Below are 19,255 nucleotides of genomic sequence, written 5' to 3' on the forward strand. Positions count from 1 at the left end.
TAACCTATTAAGCCATAGAAAGAATTCTGATAGACTGCATTATATAATCTACTTTCTTAAAATAAGAAAAAGACATGATGCAATAATTCATATGAACAAAATCTTAGTATGACTTTAATCTGGCTTTAGAGTTCTGATGATGCTGCTGCCAAAATTTTCTGAGTATAATTAAGATGAATGCCTAGTACAAATAGATGTACTACTTGCCTGTGAACATGCAATGAATCAAAGAAAGACAACACACATAACAACACAGGTTTAATGTCTTAGGCAGTTATAGAATTCTAACAGCAAAGGGCTTTTGATCAGATCTGGACAGTTCATGGGGTGGAATGTAATTTGTAAGCAAACTTTTACACTGTTTACACACACATACAAGACAAACATTAGCAACACATGCTGCAGTTTCATCCAAAAAGGAAAATGTGGAAAGGAAAAAATTTAAATTAAAATTCTAAAAAAAATGCACCAGACAACATGGAGGTGAGAAGTGAAAGGCTCTATCAAAATTCATGCCTTAATAATGTTTGACTTTTCAAAGTCAAATTCTTCCCTAATCCATCATTGATAAAGGATGAAAAAAAAAGAGGGCTGGGGTTAAGGGGGAGAGGAAGAAGTCATATCTATTCAAAGCAATTTCATGAACCCTACCTGAAACTGGCAGAATCTCAAGACAATGTGGACAAAGTACTGAGAAGGGAAAAGAGATCCAATATGGACCAAAGTTATTTCTACCTTATGACCTTGGTCAAGTGAGAACTAAAATATACATATGAAAAATCTGGCTGCTCAATAAATGCTTCCAAATGTGTAATTTCAACCTGAAATAAGTTAGGCACACACAAAGAACCAAAAGTTCTAGACAATGCATTCTACCAATAGCTTTAAGTGTGCTATCCTCTTATTTCAAGAAGAAAAAGCTATTAGCTCTCAACTCTGGGTACCACAGAACAAAAGACTATAAAGCTTTCATCTAACTGCATCCTTTTTGGTTTAGATAATTATTAAGTACACTTATAAAATATATTTGGATTTTTAGTTGCTCGAACACAAAACTGTCAAATATTCTTTTCAATCAAGTGACTCAGTCATTCAGCATGCAAGAGAGATACTTATCTATTCTTATTATAAAGTCATGCTTCATATAACCTGTTTATGCCAACGCCATTATAAGTCAAGAAAATATAAAATATAAAAAGGATTTAATATAAAAAATTTTTCTAAGTCAGTTTGATTGTTCTGGTCACTATCATCTGTTGGGTCTCAACTTTCCTTATGCAATTATCCATAAAATAGTCCCTTTGTTGGACAGTCAACATTACATTTTTTAAATCTATCATCCTGTGACAACCTTACAAAGTCTCATTTGTCGGCTGTGACACACTATGTAGTTGAGGGGAAGAAGAGATGATCTGTGAAGAAAAAGTTAAGAGGCTATTTAGGGGCTTCAGGGGAAACAAGTCAATTGTAGAAAAGAAATAGCCAGAAGCTTCTCAGTTGCTCCCAGCATCATCTCTGGAACCACTCAATCACAGTCTGGTAGGGCAGTTGATGAGTAATTTTCTTGCCCCAGGGTAGACTGGAAAAAGGTGAAATGGAAACAGACTCAAGGCATGGGGTACATGCAGCCTAAATGGTAACAAAGCTATCTCCTTACCACAGAACAGGAGAAGTTCAATTAATGACTTGGCCAGTATATAATTCTCGGTTCAATCAATGACTTGGTCAAGATAATAATTCTAATGGTTCCAGGATAGAACACAAACAGAATACATATATGCCAAGATGTCATTCTGTCACTACAAATTTGAGCCAGCAGTAATCTCTAGGACATAACTGATATGAATTATGGCGAGTTCAGAGCCAAAATTGGTGCTGATGATTTTTCTTTGCTAAACTGAGTAGTACATAAGCTTTTATGTTTAGTGGGTTCAAATGTTAACACTATAGTCCAAAAGACTTAATCTCTGGAAGAAAAAATAACTCAAATACCATAAGAATCGAACTTAAGGAAGAATAGCTGAAAAATCAACAAGACAGGCCATCAATTAGCTAGCAACTTTACTACAAACAAGGCCTAGACAGTTAGCTCATTACTTCTTGTAGTGAGGAATAAAAAAGCATGCATCTGAAATCCATAGGTAATTCAAGACATTAATTATGGATAGCAGTTGTTTCCTACCAACCTTTATAATCCAAAGGACTAGAACTGAACCAACTATCAGGTGAGCTGTCATTTTGTTTTTTTAATGTCTATTTTTATTCAATAGTTTGGCCCTAAATCAAACTACTTTGCTAAGTTTTCCTAATTTTTAAAAAACTTTTAATTATTTTATGAAGAAAAAAATTGACAAACTTTGGTTTAAGAAAAAAATGGGACTTTATCGCAAATTAGTAAGATATCTAGAACTGGGCCAAGGTATGTTCTAGTTTTTAGTCCCATTCATCTCTGCTGTATCAGAGAATCTAATAGAGAGGTAGGTAGGTAACCTGTGGCACTTGCTGGAGGCACTCTAAACTATTCCTACCATATGCTAAAGGGATTATTGATCCCTATCTAATAATATATGTTAAATCAGATTGTTTTATTTCCTCTCTTTTTTTTCTATCTCCAAATGGAAAGGGTGCTAATAAACAGTGAAAGCCAAAAGGTTGGCAAAGAAGAGCATAAAACACCAATAAAGCAGGTTCTCAATGAGAAATGCTTACCTCTATTTTGGAGGTACACTAAAACTTGAAATATAAAAGTCAAGTATTATTTCCTTTTCTTCTATAATAAAGGTAGCTTTTACTTATTTTAAACCTTCTTTTCTCTGCCAGTCACACCTTCCAAAAACACTTTTGGCACTACCGATATCAAAGAAGGATGCAAGTGTGTATCTTTTCTCTCAGGTAATCATCTGCCTGATGATGAAAGCAAATTCACTCCCTCAAATCTAAATAAATAAAAATAAATAAATAAATAGCATGGTCCCAAATAATGTCAATGACCATTCAATACAAAGGACAAGAAAAAGCAGTTCCTTCTTTACTCATCAAAAACCTAAGCTAGGTTCTAAACTATAATGGCAGCACTCCTTAATTGAACTGTACAACCTAGATATGAAATACAATGCAACACTCTGATGAGGGAGAGAACTAAAAGCTGTTAAGATTTACTCATAAGTTGAGCAATGGACAATGGAATGGAAACACTATAAAACTGTTTTCCAAGTGCTATGCCTCAAGGACTATGACAAAGGTAAAAAAATTCTGCTAGCACTTTTACTACTTCAATTACAAAGTATATTTAAATTGATACCACACTGCTCCTAGGAATCACTTTACAGCAAGACTCCAGTGAATACACCAAAAGTTTTCAGTTAAAGAGAGGTATAGGCAATTCTCTTTTTCTTCCCTTTGATCATTTAGATGCTTACAAGACCTATTTCTTGTCTCCTCACCTTTTAAGAGAATTAATGGAGGGAGATTACTTGTAGCCAGGATTTTGCCTTAGAGATTTGTTTTACAAAACAAATTTTTGTTTCTACATATAAATTAACTTTTTTCCTTTCATAGATGGTTTAATTCAGCCAGTGACCAAGGCAGAAAGAATAAATCTGAAAACAAACTCCACTCCTTCATTCCTGCCTCATGTTTTAAAACTCAATATTGAGACTAGTTTAAGCAACATTTTTCTTGCTTCTATTTATCAAAATTTAAGCCCAGCCCTGAGTTAGATTTTTATCTTTCAAACCATTAGTTTCTATCACAAAATAAACTGGTTTGTATCGTTTTGGAATGCAGAGTTTGAGGTAATTTGGGATGCCTGTATCTCCTATTTAAAAAAAAAGAGGAAAATTGACAAAATAGTGACATTTAGAACCACAATTTCATAGTTTGCTAAATACAGCTCAAAAAATTATGACACAAAAGGTATACAGAAACGCAACCTATCTAAGAAGGTATTTTGTATCCAGTTTCTTCTTTCTCACATTTTTGTCCCTCAAGAATTCTCATAAAGATCAAACCCTTACAGAATGGAAAGAGTGAATTTACAGTAAGACAGTTTAGCTACAGACTGAACTAAAAAATTTTTTGTGCTTTCCTGGAAAAACTAAGTTGATAGGCACTCTCTTTAAAGTCAGCACACAGATTAAAAAAAAAAAAGAACCTACTAAAATCTAAAATAAGGAACAGATGATTTAACTACACAAATATCATCTTATTCCCTAAATGTTTTCAAGTACTTTCTCTACTTCATGTGCTGAGGGGAAGGAGCTGGCTTTTGATCTGAAAACAGACCTCCCTTTTCCAACTCCCACAAAACAAAACCAAGAACAAAAGAAAATCCATCACAGAAGAAGTCCCACAAATGAGCAACATTCAGGAGGAATTTAATTAACGAAAAATAAAATAATTTTTTTTTTAAAAAAAAATGGTCCAGGGATAGGGGTATGAAGAAAGAGGGTATCTCTTAAAAGGTCACACGTCAGTCACTAAAGCACACTGACAAGCCCATGCATAAGAAACTTTCTGGACCTCTGTCAGTGCAGAACTAACCTCAGCATTAAGAATCATGTCTTCACACTTTCTTTATATATACTTACTATTATATACATGTATAAAAAGAAATACAAACTTTAGTTTGTTATAAAGTGGCTTCTCTTTCTCCTATACTAGCTTGGCACATGAATGCATGCAAAGCGAGGAGGGTCTAAGGGCTTCACCAAACAGCTGATTTTGGCAAACAAATGCGTGGGGAGGAAGGAGGGAGAGGAACAACCAAGAAAGCTAAAATTGATAGGATTAAAAGCCACAGAAGTGAAAACAATATATTTTCTCAATAGTATAGAATTAGTCTACGGCTACAACTTAATGTCTCTGCCATCCTGTTTCCCCAAATCATTTCAAAGTTCATAGCAGCTTAACACAGAGTCCTCAAAGAAGTATCAAGCCAGTGTTCTTTGCTTCGAGGGGTTAGAGTTCACAGGTTAAACTTCAGTCAGTCCGAAGAATCATGGGAGGATGCTCACTGTCTTCATCCAATCGTAGTGCATTGGTTTCATCTTCCAGACAAGCACCACCCACTGCTCCCAGATCCTCTGTGTATGCTGCAAAGAAACAGTGATACAGTTTGGAGGATATGAAAAATAAGAATTCTAGCAACAGCCTCTTTAAAAAGTTGTGCAGTTTAAAAATAGTTTGAGGAATGTCTGCAACTTTTGAGGATTGCATGTTCTATTATAGACACTGAAACCAAATTTTGAAGTTCAAATGTGTATTGATAAGAGTTTAAAAGATGAAATGCACTGAAATGCTATCAGCACAGTTAAAAATTACAAAATATTACTATAGTCATAATTGACTACCCATAGCTGATGAGTAGATATAGTAATGAGAAAGATGGAAAAATTATCACATCTTCTCTCCCACTGTTTGATCTATCAAAAGAAAAGAGCAAAGTCAGACAGACTTAAAAAAACAATTCTTACCTTCTACGTATTAATTGTAAGACACAAGGGTAGCAAAGATTAGGCATTTGGGGATAAGTGACTTGCTCAGAATCACAATATCATACAGACTTTTAAAGATACTGATTGATGCTCTGAAGCAACGGCCTCTAGACATATTTAAGTATCACAGAAGCAAAGGAAATAATGAAGGGATGCAGCAACTCTTAAGGTAAATATATACATACCAAGAACTGCACACAAAAAATGAAATCTTGAGTCACAACTACTTTGATAAGATTATCAAACAAAACAGAGAAAAGAATTATGGCTAAGAAAAAAACTGAATGAAGGCCTGAAAAATCTAAAATGTTTCCAAAGGCCTACATATGTGACATATGATGGGAATAATCAAAGAAAACTTGATAAAAACTTGAGGGTTTGGTAAGACAAAATTCTACAAAAGGACCTACAGTAGCAGAATCAGACACATCATATTTATAGTTATTTGAAATATTTCTATTTAATAAGAAAGGCTTCTACTACTCCCCCATTACCATGTCTTGTAGGTGAGGAAGGTACATAAGCACCTCTTGTCACAGCAGCACTGTAGGTCTGAGCTACTAATGGACGGTCATGGGATGCAGATTCTAGGATCTCATTGGCTGGCTCCATACTGCCATCCAACCTGCAGAAATTAAAAAAAAAACAAAACTGCCATGATGTAGTTATATTACTTTATCATGTAGCCCAACACCGGCAAGGAAAAGGATACATACATCAAAGATTATAAAACATGAGTATACCCTAAACAAATTTTACTCTGGCAAAGAATCTAATGCCTTCACTGCAAGCTTTTAAGTAAGGAAGAAATACTGTGAGCCTTTGAGTGGGGTGAAATACTGGCACTGGTAACAGCAACCTACAGGCACCAGTATCCACTTTCTCCTATCTGCTTGCTTCATTGGCTATGAAGATATAGTGCTATCTTGTTTGTCTCTACTAGTCTTTCTAGATTCTAGGTCAGTGATGGTGAACCTTTTTAGAGACCAAATTGCCCTGCCCCCCATCTTACCCTAGACAGGGGTAGAAGGAAGCTCTCCCACTGGGCTACTGGGCAAAGGAGCAAGTGATGTAAAAAAAAATGTCCTTGGCATATGTGGAGAGTGGAAGAGGGAGCAGCCTGGCTTTCTATAAATAAACTCTGGCGAACCCTGTGCTGAGACAACGTCACACGTGCCCACAAAGGGCTGAGTGTCCCCTCTGGCACACATACCATAGGCTCACCACCACAGCTCTAGGTAAATGGGTATCCAAGATGGAATGGACCAGGTTATTATCTTATGTCATAGATTTTTATAAGCTAGCATCTAGAGGTTTAGAATCTGAAGTGAGTCAATAAGCAGCTACCAACAAATAATATAGAAATAAAAGTAAAACAAAAACACAACTCCTACTCTCCCCCAAAACAGAATATTGCACTAGCCTGGTCAAAAGGTGCCAAGGGCTTGAACTAGGGTGATGCACACTAGACCAAAAAAAAAAAAAGCTTAAAGAGATCTGTCCTAGACCTCTTGTCTCAGTATTCAGATGGTCCAATGATTAAGGTTTAGGTGAGGAGAAAGTAAATGAGATGTCCTGAAAGTAGCAACAGCAGTATTTGGGAAAGTTTTGGTACATAAGTAGAGTTGAGGACAATGAGGTTTTAAAGCCTGGGATTCTGAGATGACAATATCCTTGACAATGATAGGGAAGTTTGGAAGGGGATAGTTTGGGAGGAAAAAAAACCAAGAGTTCTGTTTTGGACAAATTGAAATGCCTACTTGAGGCAGCTGCTACTCTGCAGAGACCAGACATAAACCTGAGAATTGTTTCCACAATAATAACAAAGTCTGACTCACAAAGTCCTAATAATTTCATCAAATATGGAAGGGGTGATGTCTGAGGATCAACTAACTTGTTGACATCTCAAGACAATGAATCCTAGAAACAAAGGAGCAACTCTGCATTGCCATCCCCATTTAGAAGTAATCTAGGGGGTAGGGTAAATTTATCTCACTTTGTGACCTCATCCACTTTCATGGTAGATGATCCTCAATTTAACCTTCATTTCTCTTCCGAGTCCTATTCTTGCACCATAAATTGCCATCTCAAATCTGGTAGACCTCAAACTTCATTCTTGCCAAAAGTCTGCTCTAAAGTTCCCGTTAAATGCACTACCATTCTCCTATTCAAAAAACCTGTCAAAACTCAATTCCTCCCCTGAAAACATACATTTCCATTGTTCCAATATTTCTCTCCTCCATTAACCCAGTGACCTAGTGCATGCCTTCATTCACCCACAAAACTATTAGAACAGCCTTCTTATTGGTCTCTGATTTCCACTAAAAACCACCCTCCACGTATCAGTCAAAAATGTCACTTGTTCCTCCCATGTCTCCCTATCCCTTCAACTCATTAAATTCCCATGGCTGCCTATCACTTCACCCAATTTCTGCACTTCTTGGCTTTCTACTATCATTCCTGGAATGCTTTTCCTCTTTGCTTCCTTCTTGGTTTAGGTCAGTGTTTACCTCCTTCAAATCTTTCCTGGCTACCCCACTGCTCAAGCCTTCCCTGAGATGACCCAGTTGCACCATATCAATCTTTACATTCCTTGTATATATCATATTTTTATAATACTCAATCAAAACTGATCTCAGTCTGCCTAGACACTGGCTTTTTCACTCCCTTTTCCCAAAATTTTCTTTATGTTCCTAGACCTTAGTATAATGTTTAATGATTGCTGAGTCACTTTTTTGAGTTCTTTCTAAGTACAAGAATGTTTCTAGATTGTGCTTTAATTGGTAACATGTTTTTGTAATTGTACTTCCATTTTCATTGTAAATATTCCTTTGTAAAAAGATTTTTTAATTATGCAAATGGGGGTAGCCAGATGGCTCAGTGGACAGAGAGCCGGCCTAGAACCCAGGTTTCTGGGTTCAAATTTGGCCTCAAACACTTCCTAGCTATATGATCTTAGCCAAGTCACTTAATCCCAACTTCCTGGCCCTTCCTGGCCTAAGATAGGAGGTAAGGATTGCTAAAAATTATGTAAATATGGAGTAGCTGGGTAGCTCAGTGGATTGAGAACCAGGCCTAAAGACATGAGGTCCTGGGTTCAAATCTGACCTCAGCCACTTCCTAGCTATGTGACCCTGGGCTTGACCCCCATTGCCAAGTCCTTACCACACAGTATTGACTCCAAGACAGAAGGGAGGTTCTAGGTTCAAATCTGGCCTGGGCAAGTCACTTGACCCCCATTGCCTAGCCCTTACCACTCTTCTCCCTTGGAAACAATAAACAGTATTGATTCTAAGATGGAAGGAAAGGGTTTTTAAAAAAGTTATGTAAAAGTTATGTGAAAAAATTAAATAGAATTTTTACAGATCAACCACTCCTAATTTTCATTTTAGCTTTCTTAAACTTTGAGAAGTCAACAGTTATTGCATTCTTTATTCCATTACTTTACATGTAATTAGCTATAGGGTCTCATTTCAGACTTCCCATTTTCAAGGACTTTGGCAGTCTTAGTGCTTTCCTTCTTGTTTTTCCTATTAGACTATGAGAGCTCCACAATAAGAACTGTTTTTGCCTTTCTCTGGGTATCCTAGTGGCACCTTAGTCCTTAAATACTTATGGTACATTGAAAAATGAGAGGAAACTGAAGAATGCTATGATCTGATAGTGTGAACAGAACTAAAACAATGACATCTTATAAAAACAAATTTTGAAAGGCTAAAACTGCTGGATGCAATGAAGAGTCATGTTCCCAGTGCACTGAGATGAAGCACACACTACCCAGATGGACAATGGAAAATGAAATACTTTTGACAGAAATCATGAGACTTTCTTCTGTTGCTCTATGCATATTTGTCATATTTTTCTGCAGGGGAAATGGGGGAAAGGGGAGCAAGAAAATAGAGATCATTTGGATTGTCCTTGCAGTTTGGGGTGTCCTTTTGGGATTGTGTATGGTAAAAGCACTCCTGGATAGGCTGGAGTAATTTGAATACACATTTTGAGATTTTGTCTGGATTCCCTACAATCAGAGATCCCTAGAGAAAATGTTGGGCATCCTACATTGTTTCAGGGACCCAGAAGTATTTGATGTGCCCCTTATGGAAAGACACAGATTTTGTCCAACCGGATTATCTAGATGTTTCAAAGTTCCCTAAATAAAATAATGGATGTCATTTTTCAGGAACCCAGCAGATTGTTATGCAGTTAACTAGTTGTATTCCTGAGTATCAAGAGTCTGGAGAGAAAAATTTAGGGTCCTATGTTTTTGCAGAAACCCTTAAGAAACTTTATAAGCTTAAAGTTGAATATAGAACCAGGGCAGAAGAAACACCCCTTAGCAGAAGGAGGAAAGAGTTTCCTAGTCCTCACTGGGGCCTGTTTGCAGTACCTCTTGTTATTCAGTTGCTATACAAATTCACAGTAAACTCGGCAAGGAAATTTCACGTGATCTAGGAAGCTCAGCTGGGACCTGTTTGCCTGCTATGATAGGAAACTTGATTTTTCCTTTTCTTTAAAAAAAATCCCTTTTGGGCATGGGAAGACTATTGAGCTTTTTGAGGCAAGCTTTTGTTAAATACTAAGTAAGCAGTAACCTCATAAAACACAATAAAATATTCTTTATTGAATCTGCATAACTGTTTGGGTGGAGGGGTTAATGATTTAATTGTCTTTCCTGTACACATGAGACTTTTAAAAAGATATTTACCACGAACTGGTCTAAGAAATGGAAATAAAAGCATTTATTACCTGTGCAGCGATAATGCTGTATGAATATAATAGAATATTCTCTGAAGCCATCCCCTCCATTATTTCTTATAGCACAACTTTTAGAAAACTTAACCACATTAATATACCATAACTTGTTCATTCTCCAATTTATGGAAACTTCCAGGTTTCCAAGATTCTCTTCCAACTCAAAAAGAACTATATTTCTACATTTGTGTTTAGGACCAATTTTTCTCCTTCCCTTTTCCTTCTACTTCATTGAGTTAAATGTACTTCTGAATCTAATTGTATATGTCTGTACTCTTCCTTTAAGGATCAACTGTTCCCCCTTCATTTGTAAAAATATCTGCTTTTCCACTTTAATAAGATAATTTTCCCTAATCTTCCTTTCCCTTTGTTTCCACTTCCTCCTTGTTCCTTAACATAAAGACAACAGAACCACCTCAGATGATAAGAGTTCAGAGGGGACATTTGTATATCATCTTGTTTTGTCCCTTATCTTCACATTTGTCTTTTTCTCTTCCTTCCTATGTTTCAATGCAATCCTAGCCTTCATTGGGATTCCTTGGAAATTCTCTATTGACATTCAAGGTTCATTTTTGATTATATTCTGATTATATTCAGTTTTGCTTAAGTTATTCTTGGCTGTAAGTACATATGCTTGGGCTAAGTAGTAGTGGCTGCTAAAATCACATGTAATCTTGATAGGATCCTTGGTAATTGAATTCTTTGTTTCTGGCTGCTTGCATTACTTCTCTGAGTAGCTTTGATTGTTGTCTGATATTCCTAAAAGTTTTCATTTTGGTGTTTCTTCAATTAGTAACCAGTGGTTCCCACTTTGCACACTAGACCAAAAAAAAAGCCTAAACAGATCTGTTCTAGATCTCTTTTCTCAGTATTCAGATGGTCCAAGGATTAAGGGTTCTCCTCTTCAATCTATTTTTTTTTCCCCAAGTCAGTTGTTTTTCCCAGTCTTTTGACTTTGGAATCATTGCCTTCTATTTAGTTCATTCTAATTTTCAAGGAATTTGCTGCTTAGGCAAGGATTTCTACCTCTTGCAACAAGTTTTTAATGCCTTTTCCATATCTTTTCATTTTATAAAAACATCTCTTCCAGGTGTTCTAGCTCATTTGTGTCCAACTTGTGCTTTCTGCCAAGACTAGAAGTTTTAGTAACTTTTTTTAGTAACTTTTTCTGTATTTGTGTCTTTGTGTCCCTGCCACCAGCAAACCTTTTTATGGTTAGTCTTTCTTTTTGTTTCTCATCCAGGTTAATTATGTTTGGGGGAATTTCTGGTCAAGTTTGTATTACATGTTGGCTTCAATTCTACTTCGTGTCTTTTCACTGATGAATGAAATTAGGTAAGTACCTGAGATGGAATAGTCCCAGATTATGACCGTATAAGCTTCAAAAGGTGAAAAGAGCCATGAGAAAGAAGCCCATCAAGTGTAGTATAGCAGAGTTTGCTGATAGCCACAGGGGCTAACTCCAGTGAGAAGCCAAGAGATACCTGCCTGACCCAGCCCAGAAAAGATCAATAAAACAAGTTTTTGAAACATACACAAATGCAGGGAAACAAGATGGCTCAGTGGCTAGAGGTAAGGCATGGAGATGGGAGGACCTGGGTTCAAATCTGTCCTCAACCAATTCCTAGCTGAGTTGTTTGAATGAGCAAGTCACTTAAAATCCAGTGCCCGCCCTTACCACTCTTCTGCCTTGAAACCAATACTTATTATCAATCCTAAGACAGAAGACAAAGGTTAAAAAAATTTTTTTACAAAACTGAACACAAGAAGCAAGCACATACATGGAGGAGAGCAACACGGTAAAATTATTAAACATTCAAAGCAAAATAGATATTCACAGTATGAGGATAAAAATTTAATCTATGACTCTCAAAAAATATTTTTTAAAAAATCATATTGACACTTTCCTGTCTGACATTAGGTAAACAAAAGAAAGGACAACACCTCCCCGGTACCCAGGATAAGGACAATATGTTCAAAATGCATCCTAGTCAGATAAGGATGGTCTCTCGAGGGAGACTGGCCAATGTTCAGTTCATGATGAATGTGCAATGTGTCTGCCTGCTGATAGTAATCAGTATGGAGGCCTGGTAAACCTGCTCCAAAGTTTGATGGAGTCCTGTCAGCCCTGGCTGGTCTTATAAATTCATGATGCTGTTTCTCTTGGTTGTTTCTTCTTTCCTGATCATGAGAGAATCTGAGATGGAAGACCAGATTTTGACCTTGTAAACTTCAAAGTCAAAGATTTACCAGAAAGGTCCACAGAATCGACTGTAGTTTGCTATTAGCCACAACAGGCGAGAGAGGAGTCAGACTTCAGGAAGCTACCTCATTGGTGTTGACCAGCAATAGCTAGGCCCAGTCACTGTGTCCTACTAACAAAGGAGCAATTCATTCATTAATTATGTACCACTCAGAAGTGAACTCTGGTGGTGTTCACTCCAAGTGGTCATGTTGAAGGAAGTATGTCTCAGTCTAGGGACAGTTGGGCAATTTATTCCTCCTCTATTTCTTTGAAAAGGCTAAACAAACAAAACAAAAACAAGTATAACAAACTAATTAAATTTCTATAAATCAAAACATTTAAGAAACTACTAATTGATAAGTTTTCATGTCACATGACCTTTTAAATTGGTTTTCATGCTAAAGGACAAAATTCAAAGGCCAATAATCTAGTGGCAGTATCTATTTTAACACTTTCACTATCCAATTTACATCAACATGCATTTATTTGAGAACTCAAGAATTGAGCTAGGTGGCCAAATGACAGTTAAGGAAAATGTTGGAGGGGATGTGGCAAAATTGGGACACTAATACATTGCTGGTAGAGTTGTGAATTGATCCAACCATTCTGGAAGACAATTTGGAACTATGACCAAAGGGCTTTAAAAGAATGCATACCTTTTGATACAGCAATACCACTGCTAGGTTTGTATGCCAAAGAGATTTTTACAAAAGGGAAAGAATCTGTTTATACAAAAATATAGCTGCACAGTTACACAGTAACTGAAACACTGTGAGACAATCAAATGTAATTGACTTTGTTACTAATAGCAATACAAGGATCCAGGACTCTGAAAGAATGCCATAAGATCCATAGGAGTAGAAATCAAGAAAACATGATTTATCACTTGTTTATATGGGTATGATTTATTTGGCGGTTTGGCTTTTCTTAAAAATGCTCTATTACAAAAATGAATACTGTGGAAATAGGTTTTTAGTGATGATATGCATAACCCAGTGGAATTGCTTGTCAATTATGGGAGAGGGGAGTTAAGAGTCCTCTCTTCCCATGACATGAATCATGTGAACATGGAAATTTTTAAATAAAAAAAATTTAAGTGAGCTAGGTTCTTGAGATACAAACATAAAAATCAAACACTTCCTATCCTCAAGAACTTCATTATCACATATATCAGTCTGAGAAGTGATGTTCAATTCAAGAATGGCAAAATCTAACAATTTTGAATATACTAAACACTAGTATCTACTCTCATTTCCCCTCTAACCAAATTCTGGAAAATATGTGAAGTGTACTTACGGAATCTAAGGTAAACTTACTTGTGTTGTTTCATCAGGGTACATTCCCCTCCTTCCTGAGGATCCAGGTTGTACATATATAAGTAACCATCAGAAGCTCCTACTAATAATCGGGGAATCTTCTGAATTCTAAGAGAGAAACATATTTCTTACAAAACTAGAGGACTATGTTTAACCTTATTAACATACCACAAAAGAGCTTGCTAAAAGACTGGATAGCTAAATATGCTTCCCCAATGTTAATATAGGGTCATAGAAATCCCCTTATATGCAGAGACTCAGAAAGGGCGTTAATTTATATAGGCAGGATTTGAGACTAGGTCTATTGACACCAAATCCAGCCACCTTTCCACTGTTGTACCTCAAAGTTATCCTGAGTTATCTAAGTCTGTTCTCTATCAAAAAGGAAACTTATAAGCCATGTGAACATAGAATTTCAAATGATCAAACCAAATCTGGTAAAACTCATTCTTAAAAATCCAAACTTCTCATCTTTAAATAATGGATATTTGTAACTCTGACCTTGTCAAATATAAAATGAAAACTGAAATTTAGATGGGAATTCTGAAAACAAAAAAATGAATGCTAAATAATTATGATGACCAAGCTTGGCAGTTCAGAGTAACTGAGAAAAAGTATTTCACTTCATTCAAAGTGGAAGACATGGCATACTGTTAAATAGACATTGTTATAAGAGATAGATAATATTCCATCCTAGTTAGGGGAAAGGTGAAAATAATAAAAAGTAATCAATTAACTAATCAGTTAAACACCCAAACTCTAGTGAGGATGCATAATCAAATTGTAAAGGTCACCTTTTTATTCACCTATAGCTATTTATAATCAGGGCATTCCATGACTGGACACACCCAACTTAAAATTTTTTTAAAGTAACGAATACTGACATATAACTAAAGAACTTCATTATATGTTCAAGATACACCTGAGAGCTTTGGGTCAACAAGATTTTTCTTCAGTGCAAATACAGAAGATTGTATCATTCACTGAAAGGCCTCATGTCATATAGCATAAAATGACAATAAGTTCACATTTATATATTGCTTTAAATTTTGCAAACTATAAACATTAATTGTAGTACATATAATAATTTTTAAGTCACTTCACATGTGGAAATAGGCTCAGGGGGTCATTTGTCCAGTCACACAAATATTAAGCAAACTCAGCAGCTGACCTGTGATGACTTCATACAACCTGGGTCAGAAGCTCCCTTGCTATTCAATATAAACATTGCAAATAAGATTATATAAACACCAATAACCATACTCACGTGGCAAGTGAACAGATATTTTTGTGACCGCAGAATGGTAGTCGGACAGTAGCAAATGCCCTTCCCTGGTTAAACATTTCTGTTACTTGAGAGGGCAAATAGCTGGTAGAGGCCATAAGAACTTTCCCAAAGTAACCAGTCCAGGTAGTTGGTTCCTCCTGAGGTCTACAAGAAATTAGTATTAATTTTCTTGATTTCCTTCATGAAAATCCTCCAGGAACAGAAAAACCTATTACTCTTATGAATTCCATTTTTACTTCCTCATTAACCTGTGACACTTAAAATACTACCTTTCCAGATCCAGCCATAGCACTGCTGGATTTGTACCCCAAAGAGATAATAAGGAAAAAGACATGTACAAGAATATTCATAGCTGCGCTCTTTGTGGTAGCCAAAAACTGGAAAATGAGGGGATGCCCTTCAATTGGGGAAGGGTCGAATAAATTGTGGCATATGTTGGTGATGGAATACTATTGTGCTCAAAGGAATAATAAACTGGAGGGATTCCATGGGGACTAGAACAACTTCCAGGAATTGATGCAGAGTGAGAGGAGCAGAACCAGGAAAACACTGATACACTGTGGTACAATAAAATGTAATGGAGTTCTCCATTTAGTGGCAATGCAGTGATCCTGAACAACTTGGAGGAATCTACAAGAAAAACCACTAACCACATTCAGAAGAAACACTGTGGGAGTAGAAACACTGGAAGAAAAACAATTGCTTGAATACATGGATCGAAGGGATATAGTTGGGAATGTAGACTCTAAATGATCATCCTATTACAAACATCAACATGGAAACAGGTTCTGATCAAGGACACAAGTAATGACTAAGGACACAAGTAATGACTACGGGAGGGGTGGGGAGAGGAGAGGGAGGGAAATGTGATTATTGTAACCAAAGAATAATGTTCTAAATTGACTAAATAAACTTATTCAAATGGGAAAAAAATACTAGCTTTCCACATTCCTGAATCACTAAATGTCATTTATTAAATGAATTATTAAAGTGGAATGCTGTCTGAAGGAAAACTCTGCAACACCAAGTATAATTATTTAATAACATTCCATTTCTTTGTTATAAGGACAAAATACAAACTTTAATGCCCAATACAAGGACAAGGAATGTGTATGCATATTGTGTATCTATGAAAAGTTACTTTTTAAAGTTTAGTTCCCGATTATTTATCAATTTTGCAAAAGCTTTAAAAGCATTAAAAAAAAATCCTTACTTTCTGTCTTAGGGCTTGATACTAGGTATCTGTTCCAAGGTACAATAACAGTAAGGGCTAGGCAATGGGGGTTTTAAGTGACTTGTCCAGAGTCATACAACTAGCAAGTGTCTGAAGCTGGATTTCAAGACGTGACACTATCCACTGACCATGTATTTGCCCTTACTTTAAAAGAAAAGGTTTCATTTTACCAAACAAGTCAGCCTCATTTGACAATTAGTCTAAGGTATATTTCACAAAAACTGGAATGATATGCTAGCATCCTAAGCATCACATTTTAGAAAGGATACTAGAGTAAGATAGTGAGAAGGGCAAAAAGGCAACCATGACAGATGACTGGAGAGGATTCAATCCATGTTATGTGGATGAGGATCATAGGAAAAGATATCAGAGGCATATATTCTTTCATTTTCCAGATGAGAAAAGGGAGGGCCAGAGAGTTTAAGCAACTTGCCTACATAAGCACCAGAAGGGGGATTTGATTCCAAAGCATGTCATGTTTTATCAACAGATTAAAAGAATAGAGGGAGCAGCTAGGTGGCTCAGTGGACTGAGAGCCAGGTCCAGAGCTGGGAAGTCCTGGGTTCAAATCTAGCTTCAGATACTTCTTAGCTGTGTGGCCCTTATTGCTCTTCTGCCTTGGAACCAATATACAGTATTGATTCCAAGATGGAAGGAAAGGGTTTAAAGAAGAGAACATATGGGGGAAGCTAGGTGGCACAGGAGTACCAGGTCTAGAATTGGGAAGATCTGGGTTCAAATTTGACCAAGACATTTCCCAGCTATTTTTCTAGGGGCAAGTCACTTAACTCAAATTGCCTAGCCCATAACACTCTTCTCCCTTGAAAGAGATACTTAGTACCCACTCTAAGACATAAGGTAGGGATTAAAAAAAAAGATGGAAGTTACAAAGAGACTATTTAATACTTAATTATGGGGGGCAACTAAGTGGGCTCAGTGAATTGAGAACCAGGACTACAGTCCTGAAGAAATCCTGAATTCAAATATGAACTTCAGGGACTTTGGGTATCTGACTCAAGAAGAGAATTAACCCCCATTGGCCAGTCCTTACTGCTTTTCTGTCTTGGAATTGATGCACAAAAGACAGAAGGAAGGGTTGTAGTTTAAGGACTTAATTACAGAGGAAAAAAAGGAATGACTTTTTTAAAGAGTTAGCAATTCCTCCAAAGGCTAGATGACCACTTACTTGTTAAAGAGTCATAGGGAAGATACTTTTTTAGAAGGGGGAGGAAAGGGAGGAAGTCAGGAGGGACTAACATCTCCTATGGCACTTAACCACCTTGGGAAATTATGATCCCATTTTACATCTGGGAAAACTAAGATAAACACAAGTTAAATAACAAGTTAAGGTTTGCTTTCCTGACTCTAGGCCCAGCCACTATACGCCACTGCCAGCTAGCTGCCTGAATGATCTGTCCCTTCCCAATATAAAATCCTCTATTACTAGAAGAAGCTGTCCATTTCAAAGATTCTGTAATGGTTTCTAAAATCTAATTATCTCTAACTCACTTCTCTTTCACAGTCTCAAGTTTGAAGATGTGCACTGTTTCAGTGTTACTGGAAGCAGAGAGGAACATTCCATCCATACTGAAGGCCAAAGAGCAGATGCTTACACACCTGGAGAAGAGAGTCAATTATGTTAAAGCTACAAATTTACTCTGTTCTAACACCAGAAAGCTGCTAGTAAATATTAAAATAAAATATCTGCTTAGATATGACTATGGTGACAACATTTACTTCAACAGGATACTTGGATTTCTCATTGCATTTGTTTTTTTCTCATGAAGTAGGAAGAAAAGAGGGGAAAAATATTTAAAATAAGACCTCAAGTTTCCTATATTGACTATAATAACAATCTTTAGAGAAAGGAGGGAAAAAAAGAACACATGTATAAAAATATACTATGTGTTAATAAGCAATTTACAGAAACTGAGGCAGAGATTAAGTAATTTGCCTGAGGTCACAGATTCTTACACAGTGATACCAAACTGCAATCTTTACTGTGATTAACATGGTAGAACTTTCCAAATATGGTGTCTAAGCATCAAGGTAAAGAGTTTTCCCTGGTATACATGGATTTAACTGTAGCCAAAAAGAATTTATTTTCCCTCACAATCAGCACGGGCAAAAGGTTTATATAACAATTATAATAGGTCTCATCATCTTTGATTTTGGTTCATAGTTCTCAAGGGCTAAAAATAGTCATCTGAAATGTAACTTAACCAGTTTAGAGCCTGGATTTATTTAAAAAAAAAAAACAACCCTTCTATAGTTTATAAGCACATGCTGATGAGTGGAGGGCACTAACCATTGGTTAAGTGAAGCAGTGAAATCCTGAATCTAATGAATTAAGTATTGTGATCAAGTTATCCTGGAGATTTCTCACTTTATTTGCCATTTACACTACGTAAAATACAACACTACTTAGCAGGTAGTAAGTTAGTGACCAGACCTGTGGTTTCACATTGATTTAGGGAACTGCAATGCAAGTTGATTTAGAAAATGCAATGCAAGTTGGCACCTTTTCTGCCACATAGGTCTAAGAGAGTTGCCTAAAGCACTAAGAGGGGAAGGGAAGTATACAGTCAATCCTTTTCCAGGATCTTGTAGCACCACATGAATCACTCCAGAGACATTTAAATTATTTTGCAAGGATACTTTCCTAATCCCAAAGAAATTCAATTAACCTTCCCTAAAAATACAATACTGGAATTCCTCTTATATGTAACTCGTTTCATTTTAAACCTATTTCCACTTGTTTAGGCATTATCCACAAATGAAATTTAAACATATCCTTAAGAATTTCCAAGAAATGTTGCTATACGTTACCTCTTCACTCCTCTCCGGAACTCAAAGATTTTCTGTCCTTCTGGAATGGAAAATACCCTAATAACAGTACCCTATAAAAAGGAAAAGTAATTGAGA

At 36.4% G+C, this 19,255-nt stretch overlaps 1 protein-coding gene across 2 annotated transcripts in view; it reads right to left on the reverse strand.

The window, feature by feature from the left end:
- Positions 1-245: 245 nt before the first annotated feature.
- The window catches only part of WIPI2 (WD repeat domain, phosphoinositide interacting 2), a 34,646-nt gene continuing 15,636 nt past the window's right edge, over positions 246-19,255 (reverse strand). Inside the window, exons 7-12 of one of the 2 annotated variants that reach the window (XM_001363280.4) lie at positions 19,160-19,230; positions 17,840-17,947; positions 15,076-15,240; positions 13,809-13,916; positions 6,023-6,120; positions 246-5,093 (exon numbers count right to left, since the gene is read on the reverse strand). In XM_001363280.4, coding sequence (XP_001363317.1) covers positions 4,981-5,093; positions 6,023-6,120; positions 13,809-13,916; positions 15,076-15,240; positions 17,840-17,947; positions 19,160-19,230 — 663 coding nt within the window. In that variant the 3' untranslated portion in view covers positions 246-4,980. Of the gene's footprint in view, positions 5,094-5,989; positions 6,121-13,808; positions 13,917-15,075; positions 15,241-17,839; positions 17,948-19,159; positions 19,231-19,255 lie in introns of both variants that reach the window. The other variant, XM_001363114.4, reaches the window with a different exon arrangement.

The sequence above is a fragment of the Monodelphis domestica genome, chromosome 7 (genome assembly GCF_027887165.1).
Source record: "Monodelphis domestica isolate mMonDom1 chromosome 7, mMonDom1.pri, whole genome shotgun sequence".
In the NCBI taxonomy this organism is placed as follows: domain Eukaryota; kingdom Metazoa; phylum Chordata; class Mammalia; order Didelphimorphia; family Didelphidae; genus Monodelphis; species Monodelphis domestica.